This window comes from Notechis scutatus, chromosome 1 (genome assembly GCF_049901735.1).
Source record: "Notechis scutatus isolate UNSWTSFEM ecotype Mainland chromosome 1, rNotScu1.2, whole genome shotgun sequence".
In the NCBI taxonomy this organism is placed as follows: Eukaryota; Metazoa; Chordata; class Lepidosauria; order Squamata; family Elapidae; genus Notechis; species Notechis scutatus.
The window spans coordinates 307,344,985-307,363,641 of NC_142009.1; the positions used below are offsets into that span (position 1 = coordinate 307,344,985).

At 34.4% G+C, this 18,657-nt stretch overlaps 1 protein-coding gene across 3 annotated transcripts in view; it reads left to right on the forward strand.

Moving 5' to 3' along the window:
• Positions 1-18,657, forward strand: part of WDR20 (WD repeat domain 20) — a 56,617-nt gene that overhangs the window by 26,122 nt on the left and 11,838 nt on the right. For 2 of the 3 annotated variants that reach the window (XM_026680193.2, XM_026680192.2), the window contains exons 2-4: positions 2,107-2,289; positions 4,815-6,095; positions 17,767-17,901. In XM_026680193.2, the coding sequence (XP_026535978.1) occupies positions 2,107-2,289; positions 4,815-6,095; positions 17,767-17,901 (1,599 nt within the window). Of the gene's footprint in view, positions 1-2,106; positions 2,290-4,814; positions 6,096-15,367; positions 16,705-17,766; positions 17,902-18,657 lie in introns of those variants that run through there. The other variant, XM_026680194.2, reaches the window with a different exon arrangement.

Genomic DNA, 18,657 nt, shown 5'->3' on the forward strand with positions numbered 1-18,657 from the left:
CACACTGACTAAATGCTCCTCATTCAATTCCTGTTTTCACCAAACAGAGATAAGAGAAACATCTGCATGAAATTTTGTAGCTACACAGCTGGGCAAGACCTAGAACTAGAGAGACTGCAGTCAGGTGTCTTTAATGCTAGTTGTAGGGTAAACATAAAGTTTTGGGAATGGAAAATAGAATCTCCCCCCCTCCCTCCGCCGGTCCTTGAAAAAGTGTTTCTGCTTGAAACTGGTCCCTGGTACAAAAAAGGTTGGGGACCACTGTTGTAAAAGCTTCTTGAAGAGAGAGTACATTACAGCCTCATTCAAGGACAAAGGGAATGCCTCTTCACTGAAGAAAGCCAACACCAGCACATGGACCAAGCCATCATTTACCTCCTGTATGGCTTTAACCATCAAAGATAGACATGTAGATAAAAGCAGCTGATCAGGATAAAATGATATGAAAACCCTGTCAACTTCCTTAGGAATCACAGAGTCAAACTTACTACAGATAACCCCATAAGTCCATGCAGCAGGCATCTCAATCCAAACCTGACAAGATCTCAGTTTTTGCCAATTAGATATAATATTCTTCGCAGCAGTACGATGATGGTGCTGAGCCCTATCTTTCCCCACAAGGGCCAGGTCACCTTAAAAAGGGCTGTCAGATGATTATTGGCAAACCCAAGTCCAGATGAGAGGTTCCCCAGAAAGTTACAGTGAATAATAGAGCATTCTCTAGGACTGCGAGATCCAGACAGGCAGAGATTAGCCAGTCAACCAGACATTGAGGTAATAGACAAATATCAGAAGACCGCAATGGTGGTGTAACAGTGCCAAGTGACAACAACTTTAGGAAGGAGGAGAATAGAGTTGGAGAAGGACCAAGGCCTGAAGGAGGAATTGATGTGGAGAGTAAAGTTCAAAAGTGGTCCCAGTGGTGGTAGGAACATTTGGGGTTGTGACTACTAAGCTGGGAGAGTGGTTCCAACAGAATCCAGGAATGGTGTCAGAGGTCTCTGTCCAGAAGAGTGCAGTGCTGGGGAACAGCTAAAAGACTACAGAGGATCCTCAAACTTTGAGACCTCTGGTAGAGGACCCGAGATTGAGGAAAACACGTATCACTCATAGGGAATGAGCAGGGAATTTGTGTGTGTATTTCAGATGTTGGGTTGGATATGTACTGTAATGAGAGAGAGGCAGGGGAATTATCTGATCCTCAGATTTCAAAAAGAATTTGCAATACTATTAGTACTTGAAGCAACATTGAAGTATATACAGGTAGTTCTCATTTAGTGTCCAGTCTTTGAAGTTACCATGGGATTGAATGAGGAGTCCTCAGAGATGTAGTTGTTCCAGTGTCCCCATGGTCGTGTAATTGCAATTCGGGAGCTTGTCACCCAGCTTACAATTACAATAGTCACAATTTCATGTGGTGGTTTAAAAATAAAATAGTTACAAGAGTATGAAATTTAGTAGGTTTATAGTGGATACTGAGGGTTGCATTGCCTATATACAAAACATTTTTATGCACCGTAATAATTGATAATCTGTTCCAATTCATCTGCCGTAGTGAGAAGATGCCCTACTCAATACAGAGATTTAATTAGTTCTTGAAATATTTGCTTTAATTGGTTAACCAAATTTCACCATCTGCCAGGAACTGCATTTGTCATCTAGATTCAGTAACAAATGCTTATAAAGGTGTGGTAAAAAGTTCATTGCTTGTATTTATAGTGAAAAATATTATAAAGAGTAGAGTTACCTCTTGTACTTTATATGCATAATCTGTGTACATATTTTTTATGAATGTGTGTTTCATCTGCAAAATGCAGATATGAACTTTAATTATAAAACATGACTATTAACAACAGTTTGTGGCAGAAATACATCAACTCCCTGTTGAGAGTTAAGAAAACAGTAATCCCTAATTATACAAACATTTGGCAAATCCTTAATACATGATTGAATAAGGACAAGGCTGGTTCTTAAAAAGTTCTGCTTTTTAAATCTGCCTTGGTGACTATAAATAGTTGATTTGCTTTTTCTCTTAGCAAAGAGCCAAGAGCTAGCATTTTAAACTGAATTAACCGTTGCTAATCCCAATTTCAATCTTTCTTGCAGGCTGCTGATTTGAGTAAACCAATAGATAAAAGAATATACAAAGGAACGCAACCTACATGTCATGACTTCAATCATTTAACAGCCACAGCAGAAAGTGTTTCTCTTCTAGTGGGCTTCTCTGCAGGACAGGTGCAGCTAATAGATCCTATTAAAAAAGAAACTAGCAAGTTATTTAACGAAGAAGTAAGTGAATATCTCAATCTCGGTGCATGCAAATGAGCTTGCATTCTTTATAACATTTTCTTCATTTGTGGCATAATTATTTTTTACTTGGAAACAATCTGCGCTGGTGAACATTGAATAGAACAATGTATATTTATAGTACTACTGCAAAATGGGTATATTGGGTTTTTCTTCTAGCCATTCCTCCAACTTCCTATCCTTACAATTAAAAATGCAAGAGTACTATGCTAAGGTAGATAAGGGTACACTGCACTTCAGGTGCGGTCAGTTTTATACCAGTGATAATTATTCCTCTGTCATGAAGCTGCATTGTTCCCCAGTTTTAATTAGCATTCTATATGCTTCATTGAATTTGCTAAGATAGTTTGTAAACATGGTTAGAAATCTATTGCAGACATCATAATAATAATAACAACAATAATAACAACAATAATAACAACAATAACCATTAGCATTAGTCACTGTTTGTGAGTTTCATGTTTAATGAATAGAAGATAATAAAATAGATATGTGCAGAAAACTTGCATGAATGTGTGTTTTTAGGAGATTTTTTTGCTTGTTTTAATGCTATGAAAAATGAGCCTTGGCATGAACGATGTTTTTCATGTACATTGTTTAGATAACAACAGGGCAGGTTTAGCTGTTAGATTATTGTTCAGTTGTGGCATCCTGTCAGTGAAAGGTAATCTGTTGACAGACAATTCTTCTCATCCAAACTATTTCTCAATTATTACAATCCATCAAAATGGGGTATAAACTGGTGGGCAAAAGCTTGCAGTGAGAGGAGAAGAAAAGGGAAATTCATCTCGCATAATTTTGTGAGAGGAAAGGATAGAGGAAAGATTTTGGTTTCTTTTTGATTTGGTTCCTTGAGGAGCTTTTTAGAGACTTCAGGTAGGAAATAATCTTTCAGTGGGATTAGAATCTAAAATGCTACTTTTTCTCAAAATTGTGAACAACTAAAACAATCTTTTCATTCTATAAAAAAAGTACCATAGAAATTGAAACGATGAAAATCAATTTACGTTTTCCGAGAAATTGCAAATTATGCCAGCTTTCATAGCACAAAACCCCATACAATTTTGTTTAAACACCCTCTTCTCCCCTCTATCACTATTATCTATTCACTGATTTTATCTTTTATTCATAATTTGCGGTAGGGACTCTTGCAGATTGTATCAGTTTATCTGCTAGACTATAATTCAAGACTGTCCTTCCCAAAGGTTTCATTACAGCTTTTCCTTTAACTCACAATCAGTACCAAAAATTGTAGCTCCTGACGAGGAGAAACTAGCATTTTGCCACCTATTTACTCATTTATAAATATAGCCTATTTAGTTCCAGTTGTACAATAAAACATAACACTCTCATGCTGTCTATTCTAAATTTTTAAAAAAATGGAAGAAAAAAAATGCCGAGATGGAATTATTCTATTTCATGCTTCTCTAAATATTACAACAGCTATATAAATTAATCCAAGTATATCGTAACTTGAATAATTCTAAATGCATTGAGGCAGTATTTTTATTGGGGCCAGTTTAAATTGTATGAAATCATTTCAGGATTTTTAATTTCAAAACCTTTTCATAAGGGAAGTTGGTTTAAATTAAAATGGTGGGTGGATGATTTTGGAATATTAATTTACATTGTTAGGTGTAATGAGTTACATATTTTTTATTATAATTAAAATTTTCTATCCTAACTATGGTGAGAAAATGGCACAAGGATATGTTTTCCAATTCTTTATTTTTAATTTTAATTAATTATTCACTTTATTCTTCAGTCATCCTACTTGATAAAGAGATCTTAAAGCTCAAGTGTTGGTAATATTGTAATTTTGTACAACTTCAGAGCATTGCTTCAGTGAATTTTTTTGGGGGGGGCGGTTTCCCCCCATGAAATAAGGCTTTGTTGCTTTCACAGGACAGGTATAAACTTATTTAGTTTTTATAAATAGACACAGACATCCTGATGGTTGTCCACTAAGACACCTCTTTGTTAAGAGCTCCAGAACACACCTGTGAAATTTATGTCCCAGTTAAAACCGTATGATACTGTTTTGGAGAAAGAAGCAATTTTGTTATTTTTAGCTGCCTTTAAAAATTGGCTTATATGGCTTGAAATGAATAATGAATCGAATACTGTAATAGTTAAAAAATATTGGAAAATTTAGTACATAGGTTCAAATCAAGGAAGGCAGGGAGGGGGAGAGGAGGGGAGAGAGGCTTTCAGTGTCTAAAATTTCATTTCAGATCAAAAAACCTCTACATCTAAGTCAGAATTTAGTAGATTAGTATTTTTTCATTGGAATATGTTTAATTTTCTGAGCCTGATTTTATACTAAAATGTTAATGACAAATCTGGCAGGTTGTTCATATTTATAAGAAAGATATTCTTTTTAATATAATTCAAAATCAAAATGAGTTAGTTGTCTTCAAGAAGAAATATGTATTTTTGACAAAGAATTAATATTACATGAATGATACAGAACTGTGATAACTATATTTTTTCTTTTTTCTTTTCAGAGACTAATAGACAAGTCCAGAGTAACTTGTGTAAAATGGGTGCCTGGTTCAGAAAGTCTTTTCCTAGTAGCTCATTCCAGTGGCAATATGTACTTATATAACGTGGAACACAACTGTGGTACCACAGCTCCACACTATCAGCTACTTAAACAAGGGGAAAGTTTTGCAGTTCATACATGCAAAAGTAAATCTACACGAAACCCTTTACTTAAATGGACAGTAGGTGAAGGTGCCCTAAATGAATTTGGTTTTTCTCCAGATGGAAAATTCTTGGCATGTGTAAGTCAGGATGGCTTTCTTCGTGTATTTAACTTTGATTCAGTTGAGTTGCATGGTACAATGAAAAGCTACTTTGGAGGACTGCTGTGTGCATGTTGGAGCCCAGATGGAAAATACATTGTAACAGGTGGAGAGGATGATTTGGTGACTGTCTGGTCTTTTGTGGACTGTCGAGTGATAGCTAGAGGCCATGGGCACAAATCATGGGTCAGTGTTGTGGCCTTTGATCCATATACAACCAGTGTAGAAGAAAATGATCCAATGGAATTCAGCGGCAGCGACGAGGACTTCCAAGACCTCCTCCATTTTGGACGAGATCGAGCAAATAGCACTCAGTCAAGATTATCAAAAAGGAACTCTACAGAGAGTCGCCCAGTAAGTGTAACGTATAGGTTTGGCTCAGTAGGTCAGGACACACAGCTATGTTTATGGGACCTAACAGAAGACATCCTCTTCCCACACCAGCCCCTCTCAAGAGCAAGGACACATACAAATGTCATGACTGCCACAAGTCCCCCCACAGGAAGTGGTGGAGCTAACCCAGGAAGTAATGGAAATAGCATCACAACACCTGGAAACTCTGTACCACCTCCTCTTCCACGTTCCAACAGCCTTCCACATTCTGCAGTTTCCAATTCTGGCAGCAAAAGCAGTGTCATGGATGGTGCCATTGCCTCTGGTGTTAGTAAGTTTGCAACCTTATCGTTACATGACCGAAAGGAAAAACACCATGAAAAAGATCATAAGCGAAATCATAGTATGGGACATATATCTAGTAAGAGCAGTGACAAACTGAATCTAGTTACTAAAACCAAAACAGACCCAGCAAAAACTTTGGGAACGCCTCTGTGCCCCAGAATGGAAGATGTTCCTTTGTTAGAGCCTCTTATCTGTAAAAAGATAGCACATGAAAGACTGACTGTGTTAATTTTTCTTGAAGACTGTATAGTCACTGCTTGTCAGGAGGGATTTATTTGCACATGGGCAAGGCCTGGTAAAGTGGTAAGTTTTAATCCTTAATGCTGCATCAAAGAAATAGAACTTGAATAGGTAGTTTTTTTTTTCTCAAAACATAAGTGAATGTTGAATATAAACAATCTTTACGCTTAATGTAAAAATTATTTCCTCAGAGCCATACTTTTGGATACTGCATGCCGTATTTCTGAACAATTTGAAGTGTCTGGCCTAGGTGAAGTCCTTTTGAAATACAGTTGCCTTCCAGCCAGAGATGTGTTGTGTATCCAAAGTGTCAGTGATAGGTTTCTTATATTTTCAAAACTATTTTTATATAAACATAATTGAAACAAATCTAAATTACTGAGAGTAAAGTTGCAAGGGCATTCAGGAATATAGCTTTCCTAGACTATAATTTGATCTAGTGTGATATTTTAGACAGCTGAATTTCAAATAGTTCACTAATAGGAGTCAATAAACAGAATACGTTCTCACCTTTTTTGAAAGCTATTCATAGATGGGTTTTTAATTCTACAGAAATCAGGATAATTTATAGTGTCTCCATTTAAATTTTGAATAAATTGATATTAAATATGCATTGTAATATTCTTGACTTTTAATATTAACTTCTTCAAGTATTTTTGTGTTTAAGATCACAAAAGTCCCTTAGCAGAATGTATCCCCATCCCATAATTTTCCTTGTCACTTCACATTATTTTCATGTTAACTATTTTTAACTCATGCATTGTTCATTAAATCTATAGGCTTAAATCTGGCAGTGGTAATGTTTTATTTCATATTTAACAAAATTAGATATTTAAATTTTTAGCACTTTATGCTGATAAAGGTTGACTTCAATGTTTATTGGCAATTTGAAGGCTGTAGCTAAGATTTTTTTAAAAAAACTTGAGGTGATTTCTGTGCACTCACTTGGCCATCCTGGGCTCAGCCTCCACAAACTATGATTCCTTATGTAGCCATGTATAAGGCTTTGGGGAAATCTTTTGTTATATAGTCCAACACAATAGAGCTGGAGCTAGAATCAAAACTAGCACAGTCTCATTTGTTATTGGGCAAGCTAGAGAAAATGATATCTGAAATGGCTGATGGTTGACTTTTTTTAGAGATGTAGCATGGGGCGCTTTTAAAACATCTTCCAGAGAATAAGCCATGAAGTACTTGACAGTTGTCAATTCCTGGAGTGAACAAACTTCAGAAAATTATTGCAAGTAGAGTTCTTCCAATAGAAATCAAAGCCTATTGGGACTTAGAGTTTCATTATTGCTCTGTAATGTGTAATAAAATTTTATTCGTTAAATTCTTAACAAACATGTTCTTATATGTGGTCTTTCCTGTATGCCTTATCTTGGATAGACAATCTAAAAATGTGACATTTTCATGTGGATGAGAGAAGCAAATTATGAGGATAAAACCTTACACTTTATTCATTTCCGTTAAGATAATTTCCATCTTAGTCTATGCAGGGGCCAAAGAAAGCTAATAGTGATTTTTCAGGTGTGTATTGATGAAATGGGAAATTATTGCCCCTCTGTTTAATGTACCAGAAATTCCAAAGTAATTTAACACTGGCTGTTAGATTGCTTCCATTTTTATTAGGTTGAGATTCTTAAAGGAGCTGAAGTGAACTAATTAGTACAACTTGCATATAGCAACAGTTTAATTTGGAAGACATTTCAAATATTTCAGAGATAAGAGTATGCAGTATCAAAAGCTAGGATTTCTATATTTGGCAAATGCAGAAATCTTTAAGGTAAGTTTCATGCTGATAGTATTCATGAGGTCTCTGAAAACTAATATTGCACACTGTTGTAAATGCCATTTTATTTAGGATGCGTTTACTTAGGATGGGTTTCTTATTGCTGTTGTTATTCTTTATTTTGCAGTTGGTGAGCTTACTTAGCTGGCCTAAACTAGCAAATTAGGTGATATGTTTACAGGGTTCTGGCCAGGGTGGTCATTGTAACAGAAACCTTGCTTTTTGTTTTATAGGAGAGCACTTAATTAAACTCTATGCCTATTTAATTAATCTTCAAAACAATGGTAAACATATTTCTTCCCCCTCCCTCCCGGTTTAAACACTGCCTACATTTATCTTATCCTAGGTCCCTTTAGCTTCATTTTAAAGCCTTTAAAGCTGCTGTATTCCTGCACTGTTTGTGATTCTAGCATATAGTTTCCACTCATCCATTTTCTGCTGCTAAAATTATTTTCTGCCTTTGTCAGAAGATTTCAGTTGGATAAAAGGGTCACAAACTTCCAGGTTGAGGAAAAAGACTCAACCAATTTTGCAGTTTGAATTTTCATTGCTACTGAGCCAGCCTTTTCTGTCCCCGCTTCCCCCCGCTTTGCCAGACTGGTGCAGCAAGGATAACAGAAGAACAGATTAGTATATTTATTCATGAGAATAAACTCTTTTGGTCTGGCTGCTCTCTGCCTTGGCTGAAGTATCTAATTCTGATTTCAGTATCAGGAACCCATATATTAGAAAGAAACACTGATAGATTGGAGTAAGATTTACACTACAGCCTTAGATTTTCTTACTCTGCATTCACATGTTTTGAGCTTCCTCGAGTCCTTTCTTTTTCAAAATACAGTTTAGACACATGTTAAAATGTAACATACTGTGTTGAATAAAAGCACACAGTAAAGTCATGTTGCACATAAAAGCAACATTTTAGAACTGTGCTGATTTATGGGAAAGCTGCCTATTCTACTGGCATGAAAGTTTCTCAGTAATGCTTTGTAAAAAAAAAATGTATTGCATCACTAAGAAAGTTAAGTTGCTCATGAATCTTTTGACCAATTCCTTGCTTGTCTGGTAGAGACAGCAAGAAAGTTCTTGGATTTCTTTTGTGATGCTAATCACACCTAGATTTCTATCAGGTATTGCCTTCATTGACAGATTTTATCCAACGTGATTATTATTAACCACTTGTAATTTTCAGGAAACTTGCAGCTAATTATCTTTGCATATTCTTAGTATGATTTGACTAACAATAAAGGTTGAATTGAATGAACTGGCAGCATATACCCTGGCAGAGTAAATGTTTTACCAATTTGTATAATAAAATCCAATTAAATTTATGTTTATTTGAACCATGTTGTACAAGAAAAAAAATTAGATCTAAATTGTAGAACATTTTCCAATATAATCAGCAACTGTAATACAGCATCGTTATTTAACTTAGTTCTGTGCTAAAATATTGTACAGATATTTTGTGATGCTATATTGGAGTGTGACAAATTGCATTTGAAATTTCATTGGCAAAATTGTTTTATTGAATGGAAATATAAAATGCTGTAGAATGTGCTAGCTGTGATTGGCGTAATGCTAGATTTAATGATTTAAACAGGATCTGGGGATTCCTTGAAAAGTTCTTATACAAAATTATTGGGATGAATTAATATGAGTTAATGATACCCAGTCAAAAATTAGCCAGTTCCTTCTGTGAAGCCAAAAAAGAGTAATTGCCTCCATGTGGTTATCCAAATTAGAAAGAAAAGAGTCATGCTAAAACATTTCAGAAATGCTTGATTTTTTTGAAACTAAGTAATGTACTTGAACAGACCATGTATGTTTCCCTTCCATCACTTTAAAGCTACTAAAGAATAACTGCTGGCCTGCATTATGTTGAAAGAAAGAAAACCAGCTAATTTATTGTCACATAACTTGTATAAAGTTTAAAAGCAAGATTTTTCCCTGCATTTATGAAATCTGTATACATGAATTTGTTAAGACTGACACGTTAGGTTATACTGTACAAAATTGTAATGATATAGTGAAAATCAACAGTAAATTCATATGTATTTTCTTTATAAACGTCCATCTGATTTCTTGGCAATTTAAATAAATTTCATAAGAGCCTTTCTAACATAAATTGTTAAACTAAATTGACTGTTGCAATAATAATGAAGCTTTAATAAGTATTGTTCATATATTTATAATTTTTAAAAATCATGTTTGTTTCATACTGCTTATTTTTTAGCATTTTATGTCACTGTTTCAGCTGAAGAACCCTACTAAATACTTGACGTTACAACTTACCGGGGTTGTCCTCTGTATACTGACATTAAATAAAAAATGAGACTGAATTGTAAAATATAGTTAACTGTCAGTAGTGCTTCTCATGCCTGAAGTTGCAATGTTGTTTTGCCACAGCTGATACTTCACTAAATGCAACAGGCGGCTTTCTGAAAAACTGGCCACTGTAACTGCTGCTTCTGTAACTGCGGTTTTTATAAATGAGCCTAAATGAATGATACAATCTCTTGAGTATTTCATACCCATCTCAAATGTTGGTTTAAGAGTTCTTTTATCATATTAATATAAGTATATCCTGTTCAGTTATTAATTGAAGGTACACCTGATACATTGGTATTTCCAGTTTGAATGACAGAACCATGGGGTGAAAAAGGTTATCTAAATCTTCTAAAGAGCTATTGAAATGAAAAATTGATATCTTCTGGATTCTATAGGAGCTCTTTAATTTATCAACTGTATTAGTTAAACACTATGAGTTGCTTATCAGAATTAGGTGCATAAACAGGCAGTCCAAAACTTAATTTGGCAGAATCCTAAAATATATGTATCAATTTTCATATAGATTGCTAACATTGCTAGATGTTGCTGACCAATTTTAGCTTTAGTTGGATTGCTTTAATCATTTTGGAAAATAAGGTGTGTTTTCAAAGTGGTACTTACAAAATGAAGTTCCAAAGCACATTTCACACACACACACACACACCCAAGTTTTTCATCTAACATGTTCACTGTACTAATTATTTGTGGGGACTGCGTAATTCTCTTCACTATTGTGTTATAGTAAGGCACTATTTAAAAGTCACAGGTGAATAAAACAATTTCTTCATGCTGACATAGAACACTAACACTAGATGAGACGTTGTTTTAGCTTGTCACAATAGTAAAATTTATCTTGTGCTTAAGTTCTAACTATATATTTCATATATAAGGCCATAGAGATGGTTTATGAAGATTATTTAGATTAATATTAAAATAGATTGGTCTGTGTTAAGGAAGCCATAGAGCTTTCAGAGGTGACAAGCAATGGGGAAAATGCACACTTTGTAAATACTGTGACTGCCCCCTGGGAATATGCTGCATTGTCCTAAATTAAATGCTTTGTGGTGATACCCTGCGTGTAGAGATAAATTGTATTTATATAAGTGTGATTGCTGTGATAAAACACGGGTCTAGTCATGGGGTTAGACTTCCTTTTAAAAATGACCCAACAGTTACCCGACTTTTGAATTAAACACGTGCAGTTAATTATTTTTAGGAGTGGAATTTTTATGCAGAACCTGATGTTTCGTTTAACATTAAATAAAATGAGTCCCCTAATGTTAAACAAAATGAATCCCTTAATTTTAGAGCAAATTAATCTTGTTCTTTTGTTCTTATATGTTGTCAGACTTCATCTATAATTCTATATCTTTATTTGTGTGTGTAGGGAGAGACCCACCTTATTTGCATAAATTTTTGTCTAAATCTTGCTTCTTCAACTGGAATATTTATTTGACCAAGAAAATTACGTGACTTATTCATAGTACTGCATGCATGTTTTTATTTGTTAATCAACTTATACTTGATTTTTAAAATATATACTTGATTTTAAAAAATGCAATTGAATTGTAACATTTTTTTATGAAGATAAATTATGAAAAGTGCTTTGATAAAGAAGCATATACAAAAAAATAGATTCAGAAAATATTGTTATTTCTTAAAATTAGTTCCATCTCCAGAGAACGTGCTCTTCTCTTTCACAGATAAAAAAGCATCTTATTTCCCTCTGCCGTGCATAACAATGAAATCATTTAACAAGACAAAGTTGTACTAATGAAAAATATTTATTTATGTTCTCTCTGGTAAGGATCTCAAAAACATTTTAGTGTATTAAGCATGCACAGTAAATACTAAATTCATTTCTGATCTGTATGTTAAGCATGCCAGCCCACTGTATACTCACAGCCCACCTATATGTGCACCAGGAAATGCTCAGCTGGAAAAAAATGAAGCTAAATTTAGCTGAAGTAATTATCAAGGAGAATTAGATGGTTCACATTTTTGTATTGCTGGTCCTTTTTCAGTAAGCAAGAGGAGGGGATACTTTTACAACCTCTAGTGAGTGGGATTTGTTTAATCTTTCATGGTAGATATTTTATCAGAATCAGAAGAAAAAATCTAGTAAGAGTACAGTTAAGTAATTTAAAATGTTATTGTTGGAACTTCTTATCAAGATTGCTGTTATAAATTATGAGTATCCAGAATACTATTCCTGTTTAAGTTTTCTTGTTTAGTGCTACTTCATTTAGCAAGCTTTTACAAATGGTAGTATTGGTAGTGATTTCTTTTTAAAAAGTTGTTTTCTGACCAGTTATAACGAAATTTCTGTGCCTGACAATGCCAGAATGCGAGTAATGCTGGCATTGCTGCACAAGAGAACTTTATTTAAATGAAATGGCAGCACCCTACAATTGTTGCAGCATCTTCATTGTCAATCAAATGGTTTACTTAACAACCATTTGGCTTTTAATTTAAAGAACAAATTGCAGTCACTAAACAAGGATGTATGTTAGTTAGCATCTGTTGATAGCTGAATGGTGAATAATACGTTTGAAACAATAAATCTAAAACTGATGTTCAAGTTTTTTTCTGATTTTTCTTGGACCTGTTTTCAGCTGAATGGAACTAAGATTTCATCTGGCTTGTTTGGAACTTCTTAATGATCTTTTAAATTTGTTTTTAAACATGTTTTACAAGAAATAGTCTTATACTCTGACAAACATAAGATTCTCCTTAGAGCTGCTCGGATCATCCAGAGTGGGAGGTGCTTCAGTCTGTGCTGTTGTAGGCTGAGCTTAATTACTGAGGAACGCTCCACCTTCCATCACATGGCTCCATTACAGCGTCCCCCAGTTTATGCTCAGCCTCGTGAGAGTTAGGCTGTTTCTGATAACGCTCCTTGGCCGATTCAGGATTTCTTCTACAAACATAAGATTTTAAACAAATCTAGGCAAACAACCAAAAAAACCAGGTATTTGCACAGCATTTGCAGAAATATATGTTTAGAAAATTTAAAACTAGGGAAAAGGAAACTAGGAAGTTATTTGCAGAAAGATTGTGGAATTATTATTATTTTTTTGTTACTTGTAAGCTATTTTTACTACTTTATGAGCATATGCGGTTTAGAATAATCAGGATCCTGCTGTTATATTTATTAAAGTCCTGAAATAATAGTTTTACGTAACTTAAAAATACACCACAAATGAGAGGTAGAATGTTAAGTTGCTCTTGATAGAGGTATTAAACATGTCTTATTTGAGAAAAAAGGGAAATAATACAATTACATTGTTATATCTGAGATCAGGAAATTTGAAGAGAAATTTCTTAATTGCACAGTAATGTCTTTCTCACAAGACTGAATTGTCTGTTAGCACTGATTTTACTTTGCGGAGGGAGCTTGGAGAAGTTGTCAGTAAAGTGCTTAACAGATTAATAAACAGAGATTGCATCTGATTTCACATTTGCTTTTTTTCCCCATTTCTTCTATTGAATTCTTGTTCATGCTATACTTTTTTTTTTTAAAAAAAGTGGGTTCATTCTTACTGACACCCTTTCCCGAGTTTAAATATCACTACTGCAGTGAGACTAAAGTTCCATGCTGAATTTCTAATGTATCAGGCAAAGTAATTACAATGAATGCCTAGCAGAATAATTATTTACTTCTAGCCTTAAAACATATTGGGTGTGCTCTAAATCAGTTTATCTTTTTTTTTGCTGGCTTCTACCAGAAATAGCATCTTAGCTAAAAATAGGTACTAGAACTTTGGTGTATGAAAGCGTTGAAACAAATTCTGTTGCCTTACCTTGTTTAGGGCAAGTGTTAATTGTAGAACTTTCTGGGTTCAAAAATATGCTTGTTTTTTTTTAGCATTTTATCATTATTGGGAGAAAGCAAGAAAGAGCTCCTGTAGATTCCAAAGATATAATTAACTCTATATTAGAAGTGGACTTTAAACTTGAGTGTGACCAACTGTAGCTGTGTGATACAAACTAAGAAAAATATCTGAAAAGTCTGTATTTTAGATTATGAAGGATTCCTACCCACCATTCACAAACTTTTAAAGCTTTTATTGATGTTATACTGTTTGCAGGGTTGTGAAATGTCAGAGGCTTGTGTGCATAACAGAAATTTATCTCTTGCTCATATTTTTAAACTTCTGTTTTCAACTTCAAGAATCAGTTTCTGATCACAAAAACTATGGCTTATTAAGCCATAAACCATAGACAAAATCAGTTGTTAAGAGGAAAATATGACACGTTAGTTGCTTAAAAATTAATGGACTGCAACTACAGTTTGCATCAAATTTGGGGCAGAGTTGCTCATTATGTTTCATTCATGGAAGGGCATTCTTCACTAAAATGGCTCATATCCTTGAGATTTTCCATGTAATGTTTGAATGAATTACATATCTGTGAAGTAAAACAGAGCATCTGTCAGGTGAACAGACAAAGCCAGAAATGTTCACCTTCCTCATCTAACAAAAAAAAAATTAAATAGATTGAAGCATCTGTTTCTGTCCAAAGAGTACATGAATTGGCTGAGAATCTTCAAATTGCTATTTCAGGCATCAGATTGGAAACCCATTCATTAATAAAAATCTCAGTCTGGTAAAAATTTCTTATGAGTAATTGTATTTTATGGGTACAAATTATAAACTGCAAGGAATATAAATAATCTGAAAGGCGCAAAGTACATCAGCAAATAACTAATTTTCCTAGCAAGGATTTATAATTCAGACACATTTATAGTTCATTTCCTTTTCTTAATATTATAAGATAAGTTCATAAAAGACACTATTCTGTGTAGCTTTATCACATTTTCTGCATAGAGAAACTTAAGTGTTCTATGATTCTGATCAACTCAACATCTGATATAGCATGAAATCTCTATTTTAAGAATTTCCTGTGAGATGCATGAGGATATTTCTGAAGTCAGCTTGGGAAAACTTGCAGCAGTTTTCATGATGCTGTTAGACTTCTTGCTGGTCATACCAGACGCCAACTCATTATTGCTTTAATCTTCTTTTCATGTCCTAAGTCTTGGAACTTGTTTTGTTATATCCAAGTAGAGTTATTCACTAACATTTTTGAACAATATGATCTAAAATTATAAATTTAGTATGCAAATATTCTGCAAGAAAAATCTGCAAACATAAGTGTTTAGCAAAGTAAATGTTGCATTCTCTTGCTGGATTAATGTAAACTGCTTTGTTTGCAGGGTGTTTTGCCATCCCAAAACCAGGCCAATTCTCCAAGTGGAACTGTAGTATAGCCACCACACTCCTCCTAGCAAACCTTTGAACACAGAACAAGAAGTAATGACAATGGAACCAGGAGCTGCTGTTCAGCCAGAGAGCATCACAAATTCTTAAAAGGCAGAGTGTTATGTGAATCACATAGTGTTTTACAAAATAATTCTGTAATGAGTTATATTTTTACATCTAATACTTCGAAGGCTGCTCACCTAAGGAAGAATTTTGCTTAAAAATGCTTCTTTTGGTGCTACAATTAAAAATCACAATTGCTTTATATTTCTCAGTGTAATTTAATCACATACTTACATTCACACACGTCTACACTTGTAAAATAAAATGTTTCTTAAATCCAAGTAAGTTTAATGGTGTTATACATTAGAATATTACTGTTGAGTTTTTTCTTTGCACTGCTTTTTTTAAATTCAGAAATGGTTAACCTGAAAAGCTCTCATGGGAAATTAAAGTCATTACTTTCTGGTTTCACAAATGTAATTCAGGAAGATGGATGCTACAATCATAGGTTTTTCTAAAAAGATTGTTTGCACTTAAATAGCGTAATGCTAGTGGATAATTACTTTTAAAATGGGTGTTTGGGAACCCTCTAAAGTTATGTTATAAAGAAACAAATCCTTTGTATCAAACATTTTATTTTAATAAAGTTTCAGCTACAGTCAATCTGTATTATATATGTAAATAATGTAATTCAGTGATTGGGGAAATCATTACACTAGTAATTTTAATCATTTAAGGAAGTGATATTTCTAATTCAAAAAATACATATTAAACTATCTTGAATATGCAGTTTTGTTTACCTTCTGTTTAAATCACCTTTGATGTAACTTTTTGAATGTAATATTTTTGGTATGGACATGATTTAAATTCTTGTAGATGTTATTTCTGAAAACACTCAGGTCAGATTTAGGAGTTATTGAACTGGGCTTTTATTAGTAGGTGTTATTTTCCTGCACTTTATTCTAAATGGCTTTTCCTCAGTACGGTTTAGAACACTACAAAGTTCCTAAGCCTAGTTTTTAAAATATATGTTAATTAACAGTGGTCGTCACCATTTTCATGCATTGGGAAACTATAATTTAATATTTGTTAATGTGATTAGAAACACTAAAATGTTTATTTAAAATTATTGTAACAATAGGTTGCCACTGTAGAATAATGTGCCAAAGTACATAGTTCTCCTGTTTCAATGAAAAATGGATGCCTTGTTGGAGGATAAATATGAGAGTCTGCATAATTAAATTGCTGCTTGGTTAGTTCTATTAAACTAATTTTGAACACACTGAAATCTGAAGAATCCCCTTCAGTTTTTTTTTTTCTTGAAGAAAATGCTGTCTGCTTGATAGTGGAATTATGCGGCGGAGGATTCCTCTCTAGAGATCAGATCAAGAGGCAGAAAATTCCCAGATTCTTGTCAAAATGGTATCAGCATTTCAGCCATTGTGAAGCAAGCCCTGCCCCCTTTCTTGTAGGCCTGGAGCCTCAGGATGCACATAGAAAAAGAAGTAGAGCTTGCATTAGAACCATTCAGTTCTGCTTTCTTCACACCCTTCTTCTCTCTGCCCTCCTGCCCCCCCCCCCCCACCAGCTCTATGAAAAGTCCTGATTTTTTTCCCCTTAACACATGTTGCAGAGGTATTTCCCTCTTTATCCCCGTGCCAATCTTATTTGATGGCAGTTCTGAAGCAGAAGAACTGGGGAAGCAAAGAGCTTATTTGAATACTTGTGGTTGCAACGTAGTCTCATTTTCTGGAGAAAAAAACCTGAGTGCTAAAGGCTGCAATTCACAGACCACTTTTTGATAAATAATGTTCTGTTTCAAAGTTGTATATGATTGTTTGTGCAGATAATCCTGCTTATTTGCTGGATTTCCACAGTTCCATATTTTTAACACTGCCCTGCACACTGTTTGAAACAGTGTTTCAGTAGTGTCTGCAATACGTTACTATCCTTTGGGCTGCATATAAGCCTTTTGACATACTCCAAAGTGTTTTGGGGCTTATAGTAACTACTTTCAAAATTAGTACGAAATAACTAAATAGTGCCAGGCTATTTTTGATTGCATAATACAAACTGCTAGCGAAAGCAAAATAAAAGTGCTATTTTGACTACTGTGCATTGGCAGGTTTAAGATTTTAGGGAAGACATTTTTATGCCTTAAGAAGAAATCATAGCTTGCTTCACACTTTGATAAGCCTTAAACATGAATTATATATTATAATGGCTGGATTCATACATCATGCTAAGCCAAAACTACATAAGCCATATAAAGGCTCAGCACAGTGTGTGAACCAGCTGCTTAAAACCCAGAATTTGGATTTAACTGTGAACACAATGTTTCTCTCCACAGAAGGCATTTCATCCTGTGGAGGCAGAAGGGGCTGCTTTTGCTGAGTCTGTCTCTGCAAAAATGGTTTTGGGGGAGGGCAGTCATCACAGAATTGCTTCTTCCCTTTCTGCCGCTGTGAGCCAACTCTGGAAATCGGTATGTATAATTATACTTTTAGAAGCAAGAAACACTAAGTGCTTCAACCAAACCATCTTCTTTAGAAATAAAAAATAATCATAATTCTGGAGTAAAATTGCTGTGGAACTAAAAAGCAGGGGGGAAAACAGGCTTTAAAAACAGTTAATACTGAGATCTAAGGAACACAAAAGTGCAGAGAATCCATTTTTTTAGTCTAAACCCAGGTCAAGTAATTCCTCTGAAAATTTCTGTGTGCGGAGAGAGGGGAAATCACTTGCTGGTGCTTACCTTTGCCTAATTCTGAAAAAAGTCCTCACTTTTGAAGAACAAAATTACAGCTTTTACAAAATAAAATAGTCTAGCCTATCAAGCATCTGAGTAGGCTTCTAGATAATGCTATGCTAAAACATTAAAAAGCTGAACAGGAACATTTGGGGAAACTTGTCTCTTCTCGCTATGCATGACACTCTCAAGCAGTTGTGCAGGTGTTTGTGCTACCATTTCTTGGTTAGGAAGTGACATGCTGCCATCCTGCTTACTTTTGCAATTATAAAATCTACAAGCTTTTTTTAAAAAAAATTACATTGTACTGTATTACAAGTTATTCAACAAGAACAGAGGTTGCCTTACTGTCAAATATCTAAGCATACCTAAAAACAGTATATGTTCTTAATTTTTTCCTTTTGTTTCCAAAATTGTCAAGTAATTTGTCCTCAACATGTTAATGGGAGATGAATCTCAGACTTAGTTTCCAATGAAATATAATGTGCTTCT